General features: G+C 39.7%; 1 protein-coding gene across 2 annotated transcripts in view; it reads right to left on the bottom strand.

Moving 5' to 3' along the window:
- The window catches only part of STK17A (serine/threonine kinase 17a), a 57,511-nt gene that overhangs the window by 23,316 nt on the left and 14,569 nt on the right, over positions 1 to 19,626 (bottom strand). The window contains exon 2 of one of the 2 annotated variants that reach the window (XM_005287310.5): positions 14,107 to 14,319. The exons of the other annotated variant lie outside the window; for it this stretch is intronic. Coding sequence (XP_005287367.1) covers positions 14,107 to 14,319 — 213 coding nt within the window. The remainder of the gene's footprint in view (positions 1 to 14,106; positions 14,320 to 19,626) is intronic. 2 annotated transcript variants of the gene reach the window in all.

Genomic DNA, 19,626 nt, shown 5'->3' with positions numbered 1-19,626 from the left:
TCCTTTTGAAGTCAATACAGAGGCTTCTGTTACTTCAGTGGGAGATGGATTGGGCCTTTACACATAAGGAACTGATCAGTCCTAATGCCTTCCCTGGAAAGGAAAGTCTTGATGGCACATCTCTGGGTCAGCCATAGTGATGGGCTGAATTATGAAGAAAGGCACAAGATGCTGGAATATTAAAATACACTATGTCCACCAGTTTCTCAACCGTTGAGTACTTACATGTTAAGACTTCTAAGAAACATTAAAAATGCCGTCTACCTCAGACTTCTGAGATGAAGATTGATTGTACCAAGGGCACCAGAGCACTCAACGATTAGCTGCATTAGTGGGAATACAAATGGCATGATTGGTAATCTACACTCTTGCACCTTCCCGATGTTTTCTTATTTGCAGAAGAGGAGGTATGAGGGGAATGAAGAGAATTATATCACTTTCTGAGAACTGCCTTTGGAGTCTAGGCTTTCCTTTCCTCCTTTTTGAGGACTTTATATACACCAAACTACAAACATCCTGAGTCAAAGTTGCAGCACTACTACACATTTTTCATAATATCTGACTTGTAACATATTTTGCCATCACTAGAAGGATCTGATGGAATAAACTATGCTGTGGCTGAATTTTAGTGGGATTTTAAGTTAAAAATATTCAAAGTTTCACAAAAGTTACAAAACCCAGAAACTCATTATTTAAACAAATCAAAAGACAGAAAAATGTATTGGTGAATAAAGCAAGAAAGGTCAAGGTACTTGGCTGTCTTGCAGCAGAGTAAGCACACTGCAGTAGAAAAGTCAGCTCCATCTGCTGTGATGTTTGGGAAAGATCTCTGATTTGCTGCAAGTCCTCACCGAATGGACTTGACCCATGAATAGTCACTGAGGGGCAAGCCAACTTTAAGGGGAGTAAGTTTTCAATTGCTACAAATTTTCTTTGGTTATAGAGCTGCTTCTCCTCCCCCCTTTTTAGGAATTGGTAGAAATTGGAGTCTACCTCAAGGTACAAACAAGCAAACGATGTTAACAAAAAATGTTATATAAGTGCAACCATATGGACAAAAACATATTTGAAATCTGATTATGCTTGTGCAGATCAGTACCTCAGAGGTTCAGCTAGGCATGTAAGTGAGGTTGCAATTTTTTTTTTAAAACACATTTATTTTAAATTATCACTATTTTCATGTAAAGATGCAGTTCAAGACTCCAGCTAAAATGTGTGCTTCAGATACATTTTTGAACACTGAGCCCTCCTGCTTCTTAATACTTTTTAAAAGTTGAACACAATGGAAGTTAGGCTCCTACGTGTTTTTGAAAAATCACACTAGGTACCTATTTGCATCTTTAGGTCCCCAAATACTTGTTCAAATCTGGCCTTTAGTATCATCTGACGAAAACTTAATGTGCTGGGATTTTCTCTTATGCTTTGGACACGCTATATAATTTCAGAAGTCTTATAAAAGAGCAGTTGCAAATATGAAGCAGAAATGTTTTCAAAATTCACACAAAGCTTTTCTTGAATACTAATTTTTGCTCTTTAGAGGACAGAGAGGACAACTTCTTCCAGGCAATTCACTCTCTGAATATGGTGGTGACATATTTGTATAGAATTTAAACACACTGTGATGTGTTGTTGAATAAAATAACTAGTGACCCTTTACAGAAATACGAGAGGAGAAATTTTTGCAAGACTGTTTTGTGTATCATTATGGCACAGTGAGCATAATGATGCCCTTAAGCAAAAACAGTCTGCTAGCCATGAGCCAACACAGTCACAAGTCATTAGAAGTACAATGTCATAATGAACTCCAACAAAAGTCTACTGACTATTCATGCCAAGTTGTGCCAACTGCACTACAGTACATTGTTTTACGTATTTCCTAGCTATACTACAGTTCCGTTTTTTGGAAGCAAAAACAATAGTATGCTTAAAATAAATTTACAGCAATGTCAGATTATTATCATAGCTAATTTATAACATCACACAATTTGCACATATATATCTATAATGAATTCATTATACATCTCCTAAATAAAAATAAAGTTGCTTGAATCCAGTATTAACATTTACCCATTCTTACTTCCAACAAGAGAGTTTCCTTTTCTTTTCCTACAATTTAAGTAGGCCACACAAAGCTCAGAAATCCATGCATGGTTCGCAGTAAGTATATGTGCGTATACTTCAAAAGTCAAATGGTCTAAACACACAGGACGACTTATATAGACACTGCTGAGATATGGAAGCAAACGGGGACATCTTGTATATATTATTTTTGGTGGTGGGGGCAGAGAAGTCTTTTTGCTTTGTTTCAGATTGACAGTATAACCTTTTCACGGTCTTTAACAAATAAATGTTCCAGGATATATATACTGGGGGGAGAGAAGAGGGGTTTGGTTTCACTAGGTAAAAAGTTTTTACACTCAGACTTTAAAGCACTATTTAAAGTGAGACCCCCTACACGGATAAAGCGTACTCAGGTCCTAACTATAAATGTCTACACTACAGACATGGTGTAACCCCATAAGTTGGTTTATTTAGACAGGTAGTTATTCTCTTATGTAAAAAGGCTCTATTGGTACAAAATGGTGTAAATCATTGTTTCAAAGCAGTAAAGTGAAGTAGAATTAACAAGATCACAATATCATTACTTAATGAAGCACTGATGGATTTACACCTTAGTTTGCAATATTAAGTCCACTCAATGTTGATAAAAATAATTAAGAATAGTACCATATACCCAATTAACATACAGAAATATTTATCACAACAACACTTACTCTTCAAGAACTTAACTGCCTATTAAATTGCAGCTTGTTGAATGAAGAGTCATAATGGAATTACAGTTTTGGGAGCTTCTCCCAACCCCCTCATCTACCTCCACAAGAAATGCTCATGGGAAAACAAAGCATAAACTGCAGTGTAGCAGTATCTTCATAATAACTGGTGTTATACATACAATTTAGATAGAATGAAAAAAAGAGTAACGAGCACAAGTTTTGGATGCTTGTGTCTTCAACACTACACCTGTAATTTAACTAACAGGCTCAGAGGAAGTAGAACAACTCAAGAGGTGAGTCTTTTTCAAAACATAAAAGCTATAGCAGTTGGAGTTGCTTTCATAAACAAGACAGTATAGTAGAGGCAAGTAAGTACCAAGCAGTACTTTTTCTGAAATTTCAAATGAAATCTTATTGCTAATGATTACTAAAATGTAAATATGTAGTCAGTTTACCAGTGAGAAATGAAGAACTAAAAATTCAAAGGTATCACTGATTATGGCTACAAATCAAAAACATTTTTGCCTTTAAACTCAGCAAAGGAATGTGCTTACTCCCCCCCCCCCAACCACATTTTAACAGTGCGCTAGATCAGAATTTAATAAAGTTTACAATAATGTAAAAAACTCATTTCCCAACTCACAATATACTGAGATCCTTTGTTAATCCATCCCATCAGAAAAAGACTGAATTAATAAAATATGCCTCAATGTACTTGGAAAGTTAAACAACTCTAGTTTTGTTGCACAAGAGAGTAAAGGCAATGCAAGATTACAGGGCAATCCACTGAGAAATGCTTGGCCTCAAGTCTACAAATCTAGGGAACATCAATGCAAGTATCCCACCCTGGTCTTAAATACTGTGTGAGGTTGCAAAGGAAGAGATAGTCTGTAAGATGCAAAGGATCCAGAAGAAGCTTTAATAGACCAAAAGCCACCTTTAATTTAACTTGGAAGGTAACTGGAAACCCATGTAGTTTCTAGAACGCACGAGTCTGTGCTCCATGATCCTCACATCACTTAGTGTATGTCTCTACAAGAACACAGGGTCCACATCGACAATGCGCAGCATGGTGGAATGCTGTAGATTTGCTGAGCAATAAGTGCTTGAGACAGACCCTTAGAAGCATGCAGGCAACTGCATTCTATACTAGCTACATTTACTGAGTGTTCCTTAGGTGTAACCTCATACAGCACACTGCAGTAGTCTGAAGATGACAGAGACAAGTATATAATTCAGGGAAGTCTGCATCTGATGAGATGGCATAAGGAAAGAAAGCATTCAGGGATATCTAGAATCAGCCAAGAATACAACATGACCTCAAGATTGCAAAAAACTTAGTTTAAATAGACAATCACGATGCAATTGACTCAAATCTAAGAGCCAGAAGTTATCACTGTGATCCGCTAGTCTCGACTTCATACAAAACAAAGGAATAGAATTTCACCCAGTAATTCATGATCAGTCTCAATAATCTATGGTTAAACTGGAGTGAGTATCTTCCAGAAAGATATCCAATCTTCATTTAAGAGCTTTCAAGAATCTACATCTCTAAGTATGTTGACCTGCAAAAATTTGCATCTTATTTCCTATTTGAAATGGTCTTGCTTCAGCTTCCATCCATTAGATCTTGTTCTGCCAATAGAGAACTCATGCATCACTTCTGTAACTTCCGGGAGCCCACCAACACATTTTATCCAGTCAGAGCTTCAACCAGCTATGTCAGCAGAGGCAAAAATCTGAATGATCACAGTATCCAGGTCCAAAGAAATAGATGGAAAACAATTTCATCAGCATACTGACAGCATCACAATATGAACCATCTCATTTTGTGTTAGTGGGCTCATACACTCAATTAATAGGAAGGGAGACAACAAAAGTCTGTTGTACCCTGTCCATCAGAGCCTTGCAGATAACTACCCAATTTAGGTGACCTCTCAGAGAAGAAAAAGTGCGTCATTCTAGTGCAACTCCATCTATCTCTACATGTATCCAAACACTCACTGGGGTCAAGTACAAAAAGGAAGCTAGAACTAATGTTCATCTCTTACCTGAATGAGGCCAGCAGTTTCCATATAAATACCCAGTCCTAAAAGCTGGAGTGAAACAGAGCAAGGAAGTCTGAGGACTCGAGGTATTGCCAGAATTGTCCCACCACAATTTTTCAGTAGCTCCCTCCCCCCCTCAAAATAGAAAGATTAGAGGGTTTCTGTTCCAAAAGATGATTTCTGTACTCTCCTATTCAACAATACAGATAAACGAGATTCACATACTTGTTTCAACTTTGGATCTAGTCCCACTAATCAACAGGAATCAGATCATCCCTGTCCAACTGAGCTCCTCCCTTAAGTCTTGTTCTTACAAAAATCTTCAAATCAACTATTTTTCTCCAGGAGAGAAAAGCCCCTGCTAAGAGAAAACAGCACAGATATGGCCAAGTATCTTCAGCGGCAGGATTGTGGGGCTAGAACTCCATTCCTCCCCATAGCGCAGACAGTAAGGTTTACTGATACAACCTCAAGTTCCTGTTTCCCGTCCGATCAGGCATCACCCTAAAGAGAGCCCTTGACCTGGTATTACAATTTCCCTTTTGGAAGGCAACATTCCAAAATGAATAACTGATCCAATGTCAACAAGATTTTAACAGCTAAGATGGCATAGGTCTAAATCATGGTCAGTACACAGAACTCAGCAAGTAGCTCCAGAACCTTAGTGAGTAAAAAGCAACAAAGAGTCCTGTGGCACCTTATAGACTAACAGACGTACTGGAGCATAAGCTTTCATGGTGACTAACATAGCTACCCCTCTGATTAGTGAGTAAAGTGAGCCAAATAAATCAAAGCAAGTGTCTTGTTTTCCTCCATTCCCTGACATATCTGCCATTACAGATTTTCAATCTTGATCAAATAAGTAATTTTATTAATGAGCCTGTGAGGGTAAACTACTGGATGAGGAAAGTGGCCAGTGGAAGCATGTGATTATGAGAATAAGGCAGAAAAAAAGACTGGCTAGTGAAGGAGAAATAGAGCTGAGGAACAGGTTTGCTGAGGTGCAAAATGAAGGAGACAGAAGCAGTAACAGAAGATGGGAACGCAAGGAAGAAGAGAAGAGTGACTAGTCCTACAAGAAGAGGGGAAGAGTCAATGGAGGTAGCCAGAGTTTGGAGCCCCAGGAGGATAGCAAATGACTCCAAGAAGAGGACAAGATTACTTGCAGCCAGAAAGAACAGAAGGGGGAATGCTGGAGAATTACACCAACACCTGGAAGAGACAGGTCTATGTGATTGGGACTCCCTATTGAGAAGGGCACAAGGCTATCACCAGAGCCGACAAAGAAAACTGAAGGGTGTGCTGTCTGGCGGAAGCTAAGATATGGAATTTGGATCTGAGGCTAAAGAGAAGCTTAATGGGAGTAGGAAAGAATCCATGTATAGTCCTTCACGTTGGAATAAGTGATACTGCTAGATTCTCGCTGGAATGCATCAGGGAAGACAGCGCCAGGCGGGGGAAGATACTTAAAGAAATGGAAGCTCGGGTAACCTTCAGTGGCTTTCTATCTGTCTCCAGAAGAGAGTGGCGAGACAAGATTATGATAATCAACAGACTGTTCAGGCAATGGTGCTGTAAGGAGGGCATTGACCACTGGGAGGCATTCACAGACAGAGGACTGTACTCTGAGATGAAAACTGGCACAACTGATTAAAAGACCTTTAAACTAGAAATCTGGGGAAGACAGCTGGGAGATGCTCATGTAATCTCCATACCTGATTCTAATGCTGAGTGGGAGGAAAATCAAGAAAGAGTGGATACACCTTCCTCTGCAGTGTGGGGCATGGCTCACCCACTGGTTTGAACTAGAGTAAATGGTGTAACTTTAAGTCTTTGAGTCAAGATTAGAGGTCTTCAGTAACTCAACCAGAGGATAATGGCCTACTACAGGAGAGTGAGGTTCTGTGCCCTGTGATGTGCAGGTGGTTAGACTAGATTATCATGATTAAGGATACAATTCTTTCACAGATTATTTGACTTTCCAGGACCTCCGTGACTACTTCTGGGGCAGCAGTCCCCAGGGTCACCAGAGCAGCAGCAGCTGGGATTGGGTCATCCCCCCTGGGGTTGGAGCAGCAGAGGTCAGCCCCTGGTACAGGAACAGCAGCACGGCTAGAGCAGCTGCAAGCCCCAGAATCGCTCTCTTTGTCCACACACACAATATTTTAGTAAAAATATGGGACAGGTTACAGGCTTCTGTGAATTTTCGTTTATTGACCGTGACCTGTCCCTGACTTTTACTAAAAATACCTGTGACAGAATCTTAATCTGTATCATGATGGTCCCTTCTGGTCTTAAAGTTTATGAGTCTAAACACTACTCTGTATCAAAGTGGTGAAGATTCATTACACTGTGTACCACCCAAAACAATTCTGGTGGTTGGGACTTCAAAATGCACTGTGATGGTGAAGTTCTTTTGGCCTCCATGACTAACACAAGATTTCAACATCTTTTGTTGAGCTCATTTGAATTCTAAGCATAATTTCATTCATTGGTGCTCTAACTTTTCTCCCCACTTCATTATTATAGATCATTATATACTGAGGTGACAGAAACCAATACAAAGCAAAGGGACATTTCTCTTTACAATTGACAAATGCAACAGCATGGATAATCAGAATGGAGAGACTGCTGACTGGCACATTAGTCATATATCAATTCCCATCTCCCAACACACAACCTACATTTCTCTATTCCAGTGTTATCTGCTGGAAGTAGAAGTGAAAGCCTTATGGAGTAGTTTTCATGTCCATTGTCAATATTGTTGTAGACTATATGAAGCTAGAAAAGAACATATAATTCCCCTCCCCCCATTAACTTATTTCCATTCTTAAAGTTTTGCATGGATGAAATGTATCCTGCCTCAACCTTAACTACCACTTCATGTAGTTTACTAAACAGATAAAGGAGTCAGCATCAGCTACTGGTTAACTTATAGTACCAGTGAAGATATGTTACAGTTCCTCTTCACCTTGGACTTTCCACTAGGGATGCGGAAGAACATTATGATCCTATTATATTAGAGCAGAGGTTCCCAAACGTTTCTTACTGCGTACCCCCTTCCAAATCTACCAGCTGCCCGCGTACCCCTACCCATCTCATTACTGATACTTTTTGTGTTCTTCTTAACACTACCTGCCTTTAGCCATCTGTCCATATTTCACTATTTATAGTGTGACATATACAACCAAAAAAACCCTAAGTTCTGAACTCAGACTGGACAGTTGCTGGACAACTGAACCCACGCTGTACCATGATTGGAGTTAGGGCTCTGTACGTCAGCATCTCTGTATATCTGTGTTCTCATTGGTACATATTGAAGTAAATTAACTACTGTATTTTATATAACAAATTCCCACAGAATTTTAAAGCTTCGCCTGAGTAGCCTATTAGGAAAATGTAATAAATAAATACACCTCTACCCCAATATAATGCTGTCCTCCGGAACCAAAAAATCTTACCGCATTATAAGTGAAACTGCGTTATATCGAACTTGCTTTGATCCGCCGGAGTGCGCAGCCCCCCCCCCCCCGAGCACTGCTTTACCAGGTTATAGCCGAATTCGTGTTACATCGGGTCACGTTATATCGGGGTAGAGGTGTAATAAGTAAAATCCACTGTTGCACAATTTCTCCCACGTACCCCCCAGAGATGTCTCTCATACCCCCAGGGGCAGGCATACCACATTTGGGAACCCCTGTATCAGAGGCAACTGTTACCTTGTTCCCTGTATTGGAAATAAAAAGGTCACCTTCTATAGTAGATAATAACCTAATACAATAAATATGTACTTTTTTGCACACAGGAAGTTTTCAGTTCTATGGCAGTATGCCTTGTATTTAAATGAAAAAAGTACCGAATTTATTTTCTTCCCACAAATTACATAAGGCAGCAGTTAAATACCATGCTGCATGAGTCACACTTATTTTATATTTCTACTGGAGTCCTTGCAAGTACAAGAAAGAGAAAAAAGGAATCTGCAGTGTCCAATTTTAAATAGCTCTACAAGATACTTCGTAGAAAAGTGGATTTCCTTTTAAGTTTAAAAAATCTTGTACTTTATCTACAAGGGATATTTTATTTACTTTTGACTTCTTTAAAAATAGTGTTAAAAACATAAGACTGCATTTGAGGCCAGAATTCACAGGTGTGTTTAGGACCAATTATAGAAAAAAATGTCACCTTTTACATTCATGTAACTATCAGTGTCTTAAAACAATGCAAATTTTGTCATTAAACTTTAATGAATTCATAACATCATGCACAGCTTAATATGAAAGAACAGTCTTCATGTGTATTGCACTGCAAAAAGATATATTCTCATGAATTCATTTTATTCTTCATGAAGTGCTAAGACTGTACTACAGTCTCATACTACATAAGGCACATATTGACTGTTCTTGGTCTGAGAAGTTTAGTCTAAATACAGCCAGCCAGCACAACCTAGTATATCAAAAAATATTTTCTAGAAAATCAGTTGTTTAGAGACAGCAATGTGAAGCAGCAGAGATATACCCAGAGGAGCCATATAATTCAGAGTATTTTAATTAGAAAGTTTCATTTCCACACTGACATAGTGACATACAATTGGCATAACATTACTGTTTCTGGTACAGTGTAGCCAAACTGTTCTGATGTGTAAGCTACACAGTGATTAATCTGAAGCTCCTGACTGGAACTTAATGGCTGCAGTTAAGCCTCGCTGTCACTATCTGTTTGCATGCAGTGTTGTTGCAGCTGTGTTGGTCCCAGGATATTAGAGAGACAAGGTGGGTGAGGTAATATTTTATTGGATCAGCTTCTGCTGGTGAAAGAGACAAGCTTTCAAGCTTACACAGAGCTCTTCATGTGAGAAGATTAGAAGGACCCCTTACAATAGTTAGAAGGGTAGTCATGTGTAAATGGATATGATGAATTGGCAGGAGTGACATCCAAGGAAGACATGAGTAGCAATTTGGGGCCAAAGTGAACACAATTTGCCTCAGTTCAACTTTTGTACAAGAAAACTAGATCTGATGGAAGTCAAACTGTCCACTGCCAGAAAAGCCTGGCTTTCCACATAAAAAATGACCCACAGGAGGGAGTGTCAATTTACTTTGTACCCATTGATAGAAGATCCCAGACGGAAATATGAAAACTATATACCATTATTTCCACTCTGGTGGACCCTATTACTTTTAAACTTAAAACAATACTTGAAACTTTTCATGCTACATGTTCACAACTAGCTGCACTCAGTACTTTGTTGGGATCCTTGTGAAAGTTGAAATATTATGTGGCAACAGGTCTCACCTTGGCCACCACCATAAAGCAAGTGGACTAGACATTTATATTTATACCTCAAATCCATTTTTTCTGGATTAGACAAACTAATTACATCCTATTTAAATGATGTTAGGCATAAATGGGCACCTATGCATCATGTCAACAGGTGCATTATAAATATCTTGATGAAAATAACTAACTTGTTATTTGCGTTAAAAAATGCTGTTGAAACCACTTAAGGAAGGAAGGATTTATAGATTTGGACAAAGTTTCCCTCTCCCATCCTTCAAAGACACTGCAAAGGTATTAATAGATGACAGAGGTGGCATGGTTTTTGAGACTATTTCCTAAATATTCTTCCCTCAGAAAACAATTTAAATCACCACTTAATACAAGGATTTATTCATATTATATATATATATATAAATAAAAAAAATACTGTGGATTTGTTTGTATTTACTGCAGTACAGGGGGTTCCTGGTACATGTCTCCTCTTCATCTGTTGTTTCGCGTATCCGTCGCTCATCAACAGGGGAACATGTTCCGATTCACGTCGGTCCCAATCCGCATATCCGTTGCTTCACCTTTTGTGTGTTTTTTCTGTGGGTGCTTAGTAACCACCGGCAGCCAGCGTCTGACAGCACCTCCCGTCCGCCAGTGGCCCTGTGGGCCGCCAATCAACTCTTCCCCCTCCCTCCCAGTGCCTCCTGCACACCGCAAAACAGCTCTTCCCCAGTATGCGGAAGGCGCTGTGAGGGAGGGGGAGGAGCAGGGACAGGGCGCACTCAGAGGAGGGGGCAGAACTGGGCAGGAAGAGGCGAGGTGGGACAGGCTATTATTTCTTATGGGGAAAAATTCCCCAGTATCCGTCATTTCGGTATCCGTCGCCCTTTTCAAGAACGCAACCCTGACATATACCAGGGACCCCCTGTAGTGTCCAACCACCCCAATTAAGATCGGGGTGCCACATTTTGCTACATGCTGCACAAGAGCGTATAGAGACAGTACCCTGCCCTAAAAAGAGTTTGCAGTCTAAACTGTATGTTTATTAATCCCCTGAATCCAGAAGGTCAGAAGTTTACAAACACTCAGACCAGTTTTGTTTCAACATGTCACTGGAACATGCTGACATTAGAAAAGTGTCCAGATATATTTGCTGAAGTCAGTGGAAGTGTGTTTTTGTAGTTTACAATCCTAAATGTGCTTTGTATGTGTAATGAAGTATTAACTCCTCCTATCAAAAATCCAGCAGTTCTGTATTACATGTGTCACCAAAAAAAAAAAAACCACCCCAATTGTTTACTTCTGGATTTGGTGCCTAAGCATACACCACATCCCTGTTGGATTCATATTTTGTAACTAGCTATTCTGTTTAAATATCACTGGCAATAAACTAAAGACAGACACCACTCCAGTTTTCTATACCTCACTCAATTACAATCCATAGACAATCTACATACTGTAATGCAAGTAAAGAATATATAAAAAGAGTTGACATTTTTTAGAAAATACCTGTTATAACGAGGTTCTACAGTAGAACCTCAGAATTACGAACACTTTGGGAATGGAGGTTGTTAGTAACTCTGAAATATTCGTAACGCTGAACAAAACATGGTTCTTTCAAAAGTTTACAACTAAACATTGACTTAATACAGGTTTGACACTTTACTATGCAGTAGAAAAATGATGCTTTGCTTTTTTTTAAATAGTTTAATGTTTAACACAGTACGTACTGTATTTGCTCTTTTTGGTCTCCGCTGGTGCCTGATTGAATACTTCTGGTTGCAAATGAGATGTGTGGTTAACTGGTCAGTTCATAACTGGTGTTCGTAACTCTGAGGTTCTTCTGAAGTGTACTATTTATTTTAAAAACAAATCCCTATTAATCTTCTACAGCTTCTCTTCAATTTAATTGAGCTTCTCAGATGGATGGGGATGGGTAAGCGCAAGGTCCTGATCACAATTTCATATAATCCACATTCTAGCCTATGAACAAGAATCTGAGAAACTTGAAAACCAGGCTTCTCACCAAGGCAGGCAATGAGTTATACTAATAACAGATAATGTAAATGGCTTCTTAACTGCCAGCACCATAACTACTCTCCCCTAGTCATTTAACGAACATCTAGAGGCACAAGAGGCTTGGGAGAAACCATAACTTTTACAGTTTAGCCGCAACAAGTATTTATTTCATCACCTTTTTGGCAGTGATCTATGGACATTTTAACATAATTAAAGACTCAGGACTAAAAAGGCTCCAGTCACTGCAGATTTATCTTGTGAAACTTTGGTTTTTGTTGTTTATTTTTTTTTTGTAGAGAGAGGAGAGAAGTGGAAAAAGGGAAGAAGAATGGGCAGATGATAGGAGTCTCAAGTTACTCAGACTGGTCTGATCCTGAACCTCCCTGCCCACACTTCTGATAGGTTCTCTCCCAATAGGGTACTGTTGGAGCACAGACTTTTGTTTCTGCCAGACAAGCCATCTTAAAAAATTGTTGAAGCTGCTGCTCTCACTTTTGCCCAGAGAGCTAAAGACTAGAAGTTGTCTTGAGCATCAAGGTGACAAGAGTCATTTTAAAGAATTCTTATGTTTCAAACTGCTTTATCTAGTGTTTAAGAAGATAAGGAGCTAGAACTGTCTGACAGAAGAAGTAAAGTTTTGACTGAACTGCCAGACCACAAGTTATTTAGCTAGCATTGGTTCAGCTAGAATAATTCTACTGGAAGAGCATAAACAGAAGGGATTTTTATTATTTGTACTAAAGTAGCCGATGGAGAATTTAATGGAGATTGAGACGCTGTTATGCTAAGTAAGGTATATACATGTAGTAAGAGCCCCAGCATTGAGGGGGTTACAGTCTAAACAGATAAAATTTCTAGAGAGCACGGGGAGAACATATATTTTACCCCCAATTTACAGAAAGGGAAACTAAGGCTCAGAGAAATTGTGTGACATTAGGAAAGTCACTTGAAGTCTGTAGCAGGGCAGGAAATTGAATCCACATCTCAGAGTCCCAGCCTAGGGCCTTAACCACAAAACCTGCCTTCTTCTCTGGTGCACAGGGAAAAAAACCAAACAGTCTTATTAGCAGAACAATCCAGTGCAGAAGACATACTACAAATGGGACATCAGCAATATCTGTTAAATAGGAGGGCTTCAAGATGCCATGTATCTTCAGTGGCAGAATACAAACTGGAAGCTGTAGTTGAAGCACAGTGCCATTGCTAACTTCTTCCTTCAAACTAGCTTTTATTTCAATCTGACTAGCAAGAAAGAGGCAGAGACTCCAGATGGATTTGCAGATCCAATGAATAAATCTTTTCTGTAAGAGGCTTATATTTCTACTTGAGAGAGAAAGATAATTGAAGTTTCAGCTCTCTCTAGGAACCTGTCTGCAATAATGCTGTAAGGCAGTGGTTAAAGTACATCACTATAAGAAGGGGCACTCATTGGCAGATATCAGCACAGGGAAAAATGAGTTGTATTCAAAAGGGATATACAGGCCCATAGTCAACCAAACCAGTACATTTATGTTTGAGCCCATGTATGTGCAGGCACATGTCTGGCATCTTCCACCCCAATTTCTACCAAGAAAGAGAATCTACTGTCTTGTGTCTTCACATGATATTAATTTTTCTAATGAAATAATGTATCTAGAGAAGTTAGTGTATCACATGACCACAAAGCTACAAGTATATTACAAACACGTCAACCTATTACAAATAGATTATAAATTCAACTAGGTTAGGGAAATTGATATAGTCCACAATAGTCACTTGATCCCACAAACTGCTTGTAATTCCTGATTTAATCATTCTTTCTTTCAGATCTGAAAACCAGGTGATTATAGCAACTCAGCAGTGAAATATCAGTTTTCAAATTTCTTGTCTTTTGGGTGCACATTATTTAGATTTTTCATTTTCAGCAAATAATTCAGGAAATTAGTGTGTGAGTATACACCACACACACACACACGGGAAAAAAGCGTAAGACCCCACAATATGAAATTAGTACTTACTATTCCAGAACTAAGATAATCTCTGTTGCAGTCTCATAAACTTCATGTAAATTAATGACCCAAAGGTTGCATTGTGCCAACTCAAGGACAGCTATCTCATGGATTATTTCCATTCGACAGTCTTGGCCCTTTCTTCTTTTTCGCATGAATTTGGCTGCAAACTCCTTTTCTGTATCTTTCTTGACACACTTCTTCACCACTGCAAACTTCCCTCTGGAATTAAAGCAAAATATTAAATCAGATGGATGATCCTTAAGTATTAAAATCACTAGTCAAATTTTAATATTTTAGAAAACTCAAAAGAAACTACAGTGGGAACATTTAGAATATGTTCCAAATTTAGAGTTTTTACCCTGTATCAGTGATATTCCCTACATTTAAAACAGGGGATACTGCTGGAACCAGTAACACCTCAAACTGGAAAATATTTTAAGTTTATTCACTGTACCATAGTGTATCCACAAAAATTTAGCCCTTCAGTAGGGGGGAAAAAAAATTCAGGAAGTGAAGGTTACTTATTTGTAACCAGAGTTCTTCAAGATGGCTCTGCATATTCCACTTATATGTAGTGTGCCGCACAAAGATGCCTAACGGGAGAACCATCTCCAAGCAGTGTCTGTTAAAGTGCTTGTGCTCTTATTCCTCCCCAACCCCAGCATCCCTGAATGTTCTGAAGCAAGGCTATATAAGGAGGCACAGTGCCCTCTACCATCTCATCTCTTTCCTCCACCAAGCCAGAAATACAGAACAAAAAGACGGGGGTTGGGGGGGGGAGGTTGGGGGGAGGGACGTATGAGTATGCAGAGCCATCTCAAAGAATACTGAACTGACCTTAATTTCTGCTTTGAGTAGTTCTGCATATTCCCACTTATGAGTAGTATGATGAGTAATGCTGAAAATAGCCTGGAGGAACCAGAGCCTGAACTTAATAGAAATTGAAAAACTACTCTGTCAAATCTAGCATCAGCCCCTGAAGCAGGGGTGCACAATAATTTTTGCCAGGGGGGGGGGGGGCACTCCATGAATTTTGGTAAGTTGTCACAGACCGCACATTTCTACCGTATTAACGGAGTGAGTATCCCCATTTGTTGTGTTTTACAGCAGCTGTGTTTTACATCACTACTTGAACAACCTTCCCATGTATGTGAGGGAGGAACAACGTGAGGGTCACACAAAGTTTCTCTTAACTCCAATATGTTTATGTGCAAGCCCCTCTACTGAGAAACCCAGTGATCTTCAAACTGTACAATTACTCAGTTGTGCCTATTCCCCCAACCATTGTTTGACACATCTGAAGTTACCCTCACTGATGGCGAAGGGGGATTGAACTGGAAGTCTGACATTAGCTCTGACTGCCTACCACATCAGCGAGTCCGGAACATTTCAAGAAATGTTGACTAACATTTGAAGATGGTCTCAGGTCAACGAGCCAAAGCTGGACATCCAATGATGCACTGGCCTAATTCCGAGACACTCAAGGAGATTCACACAAGTAGTAGCAGCCATGAGACTCAGAAAGACAGTTACTTAGAGTTCTGACATATTTGAAAGTTTAAAATATAGTGCACTATTAAAAACAACATGTCCTGTGGTAAAAAGGCTTTTCTGAGTCCAATATGGCACCTAAAGAATAAAATATTGAGTTGAACGGATTCAACTTGACATTCAGTAGTTGTTCCAGGTCTGAAAAAAAAGGGCGATTGTATAAGCAATATCGTTTAATAGATTTTTGTGAACAGCAGCCTTCAACAGTCAATCATCCAGATATAGGTAAACAAAAATACCCTGCTTTCTCAGCTGAGCTATATCACAGACAGGCCAAATGGGAGCACCTTGTACTGGAAATGGTGTCCTGCCACCACAAAAGAAAGGTACTTTTGATGACTGTCTGACAGAAATATGAGAATATGCATCCTTCTGATTAAGAGTCGCAAACTAATCCACAGTTAAAGTGAACGGATTATAAAGGTCAGAATTAACATACAGAACCAAAGCTTCTAAATATATTTGTTCAAGTTCCTTAAATCTAAAATTGGATTAACTCCTTCCTCCCCTCACCCCCTGCATTCTTCTCCTGTACTACGAAGTATCGAGAATAAAACCCCTGACTCCTCAAGGTGTTTGGACACCTCCCTGACAGCCCCTATCAGAAGCAATTTCTGCACTTCTGAAAGTAGAACAGCGTTGTGAGAGGGTTCCCTGAAAGGGAAAGGTAGGGGGAACTGAAAGTGCGTAGTTTCTCATACTGAATATAATAGCCCTTTTCTGTAATTTCAGGGACGTAATAAACCTCCATTTGCTGATAAAAATGGACTAGCCCGTCTCCAAACAGAGGAAGGGAAGGATCCTTGCTGATTGGTTCTCAATTCTCAATCCTCACATCAAATCTGAGGCTTGGTGTTCAATGAAGATGACCGGGAGGAAGCAGATTGTTGAGATTTAGGACTTGATTTGAAAGACGACTTCTTCTGGCGGCTCTGGAAAGTCACAGCCTGCTGATGTCTTTGATTTGACAAGAAATAAATCAAGGAAGACTATGGATAATACTGTCTCTAATAATGGGAAGAAAGAGTAGGAAGTCTTCCAGTAGAAGGAATCAAGCCTAAAGAACAGAGCATTGATCTTGTCTCCTATAGCTTTTCCAGTAATTCATGTCTTTTCAATGACAAGGCCATCCCTATCAAAGGCGAGATCTTCCACCTTAATTCTAGTATCCAGAGCCAGAAGAGAGGAGAGAAGCCAAGCATGTCTCCTCTGAGTAACTACAGAAATCAATGTTCTAGCAGAAGAGGCCGAGGTGTCAAACGAAGCCCTGAGAGCATACTTAGCCACATTTTGACCCTCCATTTGGATCACATTTGCCAACATCCTTTTATTATCTGGCAAATCTTGTACAAACAATAGCATCATTTCCCATAGGTGGAACTGACAGTGAGTCATAACTGCTTAATAATTTACCACCCTAATACTAACAGTGGGAGAAGAGAACACATTTCTTCCTAGGGAATCAATTTTCTTTCTCCTATCAGCAGGAATGGAATATGCTTGTCCAGATCTCAACCATTGCTGGCAGCAGGCACCAACAAATTATATACAGGGTGTGTATGAAAATACAACCCCTCTGCCCCCCGAGAGGGGGGAATATATATCAAAATTATTTGATATAATTTGTCTGCCATCTTGGAAACAGGCTGACAAGAGGAAGGAGTGGCTCAAATAGTCTGAACAGGCTGCAGCAGACCATGGAGAATTGGTAACAACATCCTATTCTTGGAGACAGCCCCAAGAATGTCAAACACCAGATAGAAGGTTTCCTCCACTACTACTGAAGGTAAATTCAATGCAGATGTCATTCGATCCACCAGGTCATAGAACTGCAGAGTGTCATCAGAAGGGGAAGAGGCAGAAGCCACACCCCAGGTGCTCATCTGGTGAAAACTCAGGGTCATGGTCTGTGTCAGCAAGCTCTCTTTTAGAACAATAAATTGTCTCCTCTTCATCTTCTTCTTCTTCAGAGTATCTGGCACCCCTGAGACACAGATGGATCCGAAGATTTCTCCACCACCAGTCCCTTTATAAATGAAACAGCTGTTCAGTCATAAAGGAGGATGTCATGTTGTGGGGCGTAATCCAGCCCAGTGAGAGGTTGTCTCACTGCCTGCCCTGTAACCGAGTGCCTTAAACGCTATTCTGCTGTGGCTCACAGCCTGTACACTGCCAGCCAGCAGACAAGCATACACTGAATGGGTGTTAAGCAGGTTTGACTCAGTAACTATGACTGCAGCTGGATGCTACAGCCCAGCCACACTCTGGCATACAGGAGCTCTGGTAATACCCAGTAGAGATGACCCCAACACTTCACCCTCCCCGAATCTTCCCAAAAGCATGTGTTCTGCAATGTCCTTTCCTCGACTTTTCAGAGGAATAATAAGGTTTGTATGCTCCTATATAGAGCCAAAGGACAGCTTATCACTTTAACTAGAGTTAACAATCACTAAGTCAAAACTAGACCTGATTTTGTTTAGATTAAAAATAAAAACAAAACAAAAAGAAAAGGATATTAAGTGATATCAAGTATAAGTGATAGAGTTAGAAATGGTTACAAGCAAATAAAAGTGAAAACACATTTTCTAGTGGCCAAGACCTAACATGACAAGCTACAGCCTTTGCTTTAAAACAAAAGCTCAGACTGTATGGAAAGTGATGGCACTCGCCAAGTGAAAAATCCATTTGCAAGCCCTGTGTATACAACTATAAAATAAAATGCAACAATTTTTGTGTAATACAAACAGTTCTTACAAAAAAAAAACAGACCTATAAGTGTCTGATTAGTTCTCAGACTATGATAATATTTTCTAATACAAAACTTCTAAGGGTATCTCTGCTTTTAAAAATAAATGCTACACTAGGCAATAACTAGTAAACTAGATCAATACAAAGGGGCAAGTGTAAGTAACGACTTTAAAAGCCACCAGTGAAATTAAGTTTTTTTAAAAAGAGGCAAAGTTCAAGATCTGGAGGTAGTGCCTTTAAACTGGTTATTTTTAAATTTGATTCTTATTGAAAAGCACCTCAAATACAACATGCTTTGCTAATCTTTCCGCACAAACACCTTAAAAATACTTAAGGTAGTTTCTACATATTCTCCTCTCAACTCTCTGCCCCATGCAAGAGCTCCCTTGTGTGGGTTTTAAATAAGCTGTGCTTTCAGCTTCTGAAATTCATGAATTGATGAAGTCCTTTGACTTAATCCATTCTTTGAACAAAATCTTTTGCCACAGCTTGGTAGAAGTGATATTAAATAATGGTAGTAAAAACTTGTTAAACTGTGCGACCTGAAAGTAAATGGATTCCTCTAGGGGTTAGAGAAGGTTACTCATCTTGTGCAGTAACTGAGGTTCTTTGAGATGTGTCCCCCTGTGGGTGCTCCACTTCAGGTGTCAGTGCATCCCGGCGCTGCTGATCAGAGATTTTTGGTAGCAGTGCCTGGTAAGGATGCACGTGTGCAGTAGCTGTATTGCGGTACCGTTGGCGCTTTATCTAGCGCTCATGCATCCCGACCTCCTCAGTTCCTGCTCTACCATAGAGTCCTTTCTGCGAACTGCAAAACAAAGGGGGATGGGGAGAGGGCGGGTAGTGGAGCACCGACAGGGAAACACATCTCAAAGAACCTTAGTTACTGCACCAGGTAAGTAACCTTCTCTCCTTTGAGTGCTGTCTCTATGGGAGCAGTACCCCATTATGGAAGGATGGGTTTCGGAGTTGACTGTACTGTTGAGGCTAGTACCGTAAGGCCAAGCATATCTGTCTCTGAACTCTGAGTTATTGCATAGTGGTTTGTGAATGTGTGTATGGAAGCCCAAGTAGCAGCTTAGTATAGTTCTCCGATTGGAACGTTATGTAAGAATAGGCTCTGATCCCTGTCGGGGGTTCTATATTTTGTTATTGGTAACATAAATGGATGCAATTTGAAATCCATTTTGATAGTCTTTGTTTCGAAATGGCTGCGCCCTTCGATCA

This window comes from Chrysemys picta, chromosome 2, assembly GCF_011386835.1.
Source record: "Chrysemys picta bellii isolate R12L10 chromosome 2, ASM1138683v2, whole genome shotgun sequence".
In the NCBI taxonomy this organism is placed as follows: domain Eukaryota; kingdom Metazoa; phylum Chordata; order Testudines; family Emydidae; genus Chrysemys; species Chrysemys picta.
The sequence above is the reverse complement of the archived record's forward strand: the minus strand, read 5'-3'. Positions and strand labels throughout refer to the sequence as shown.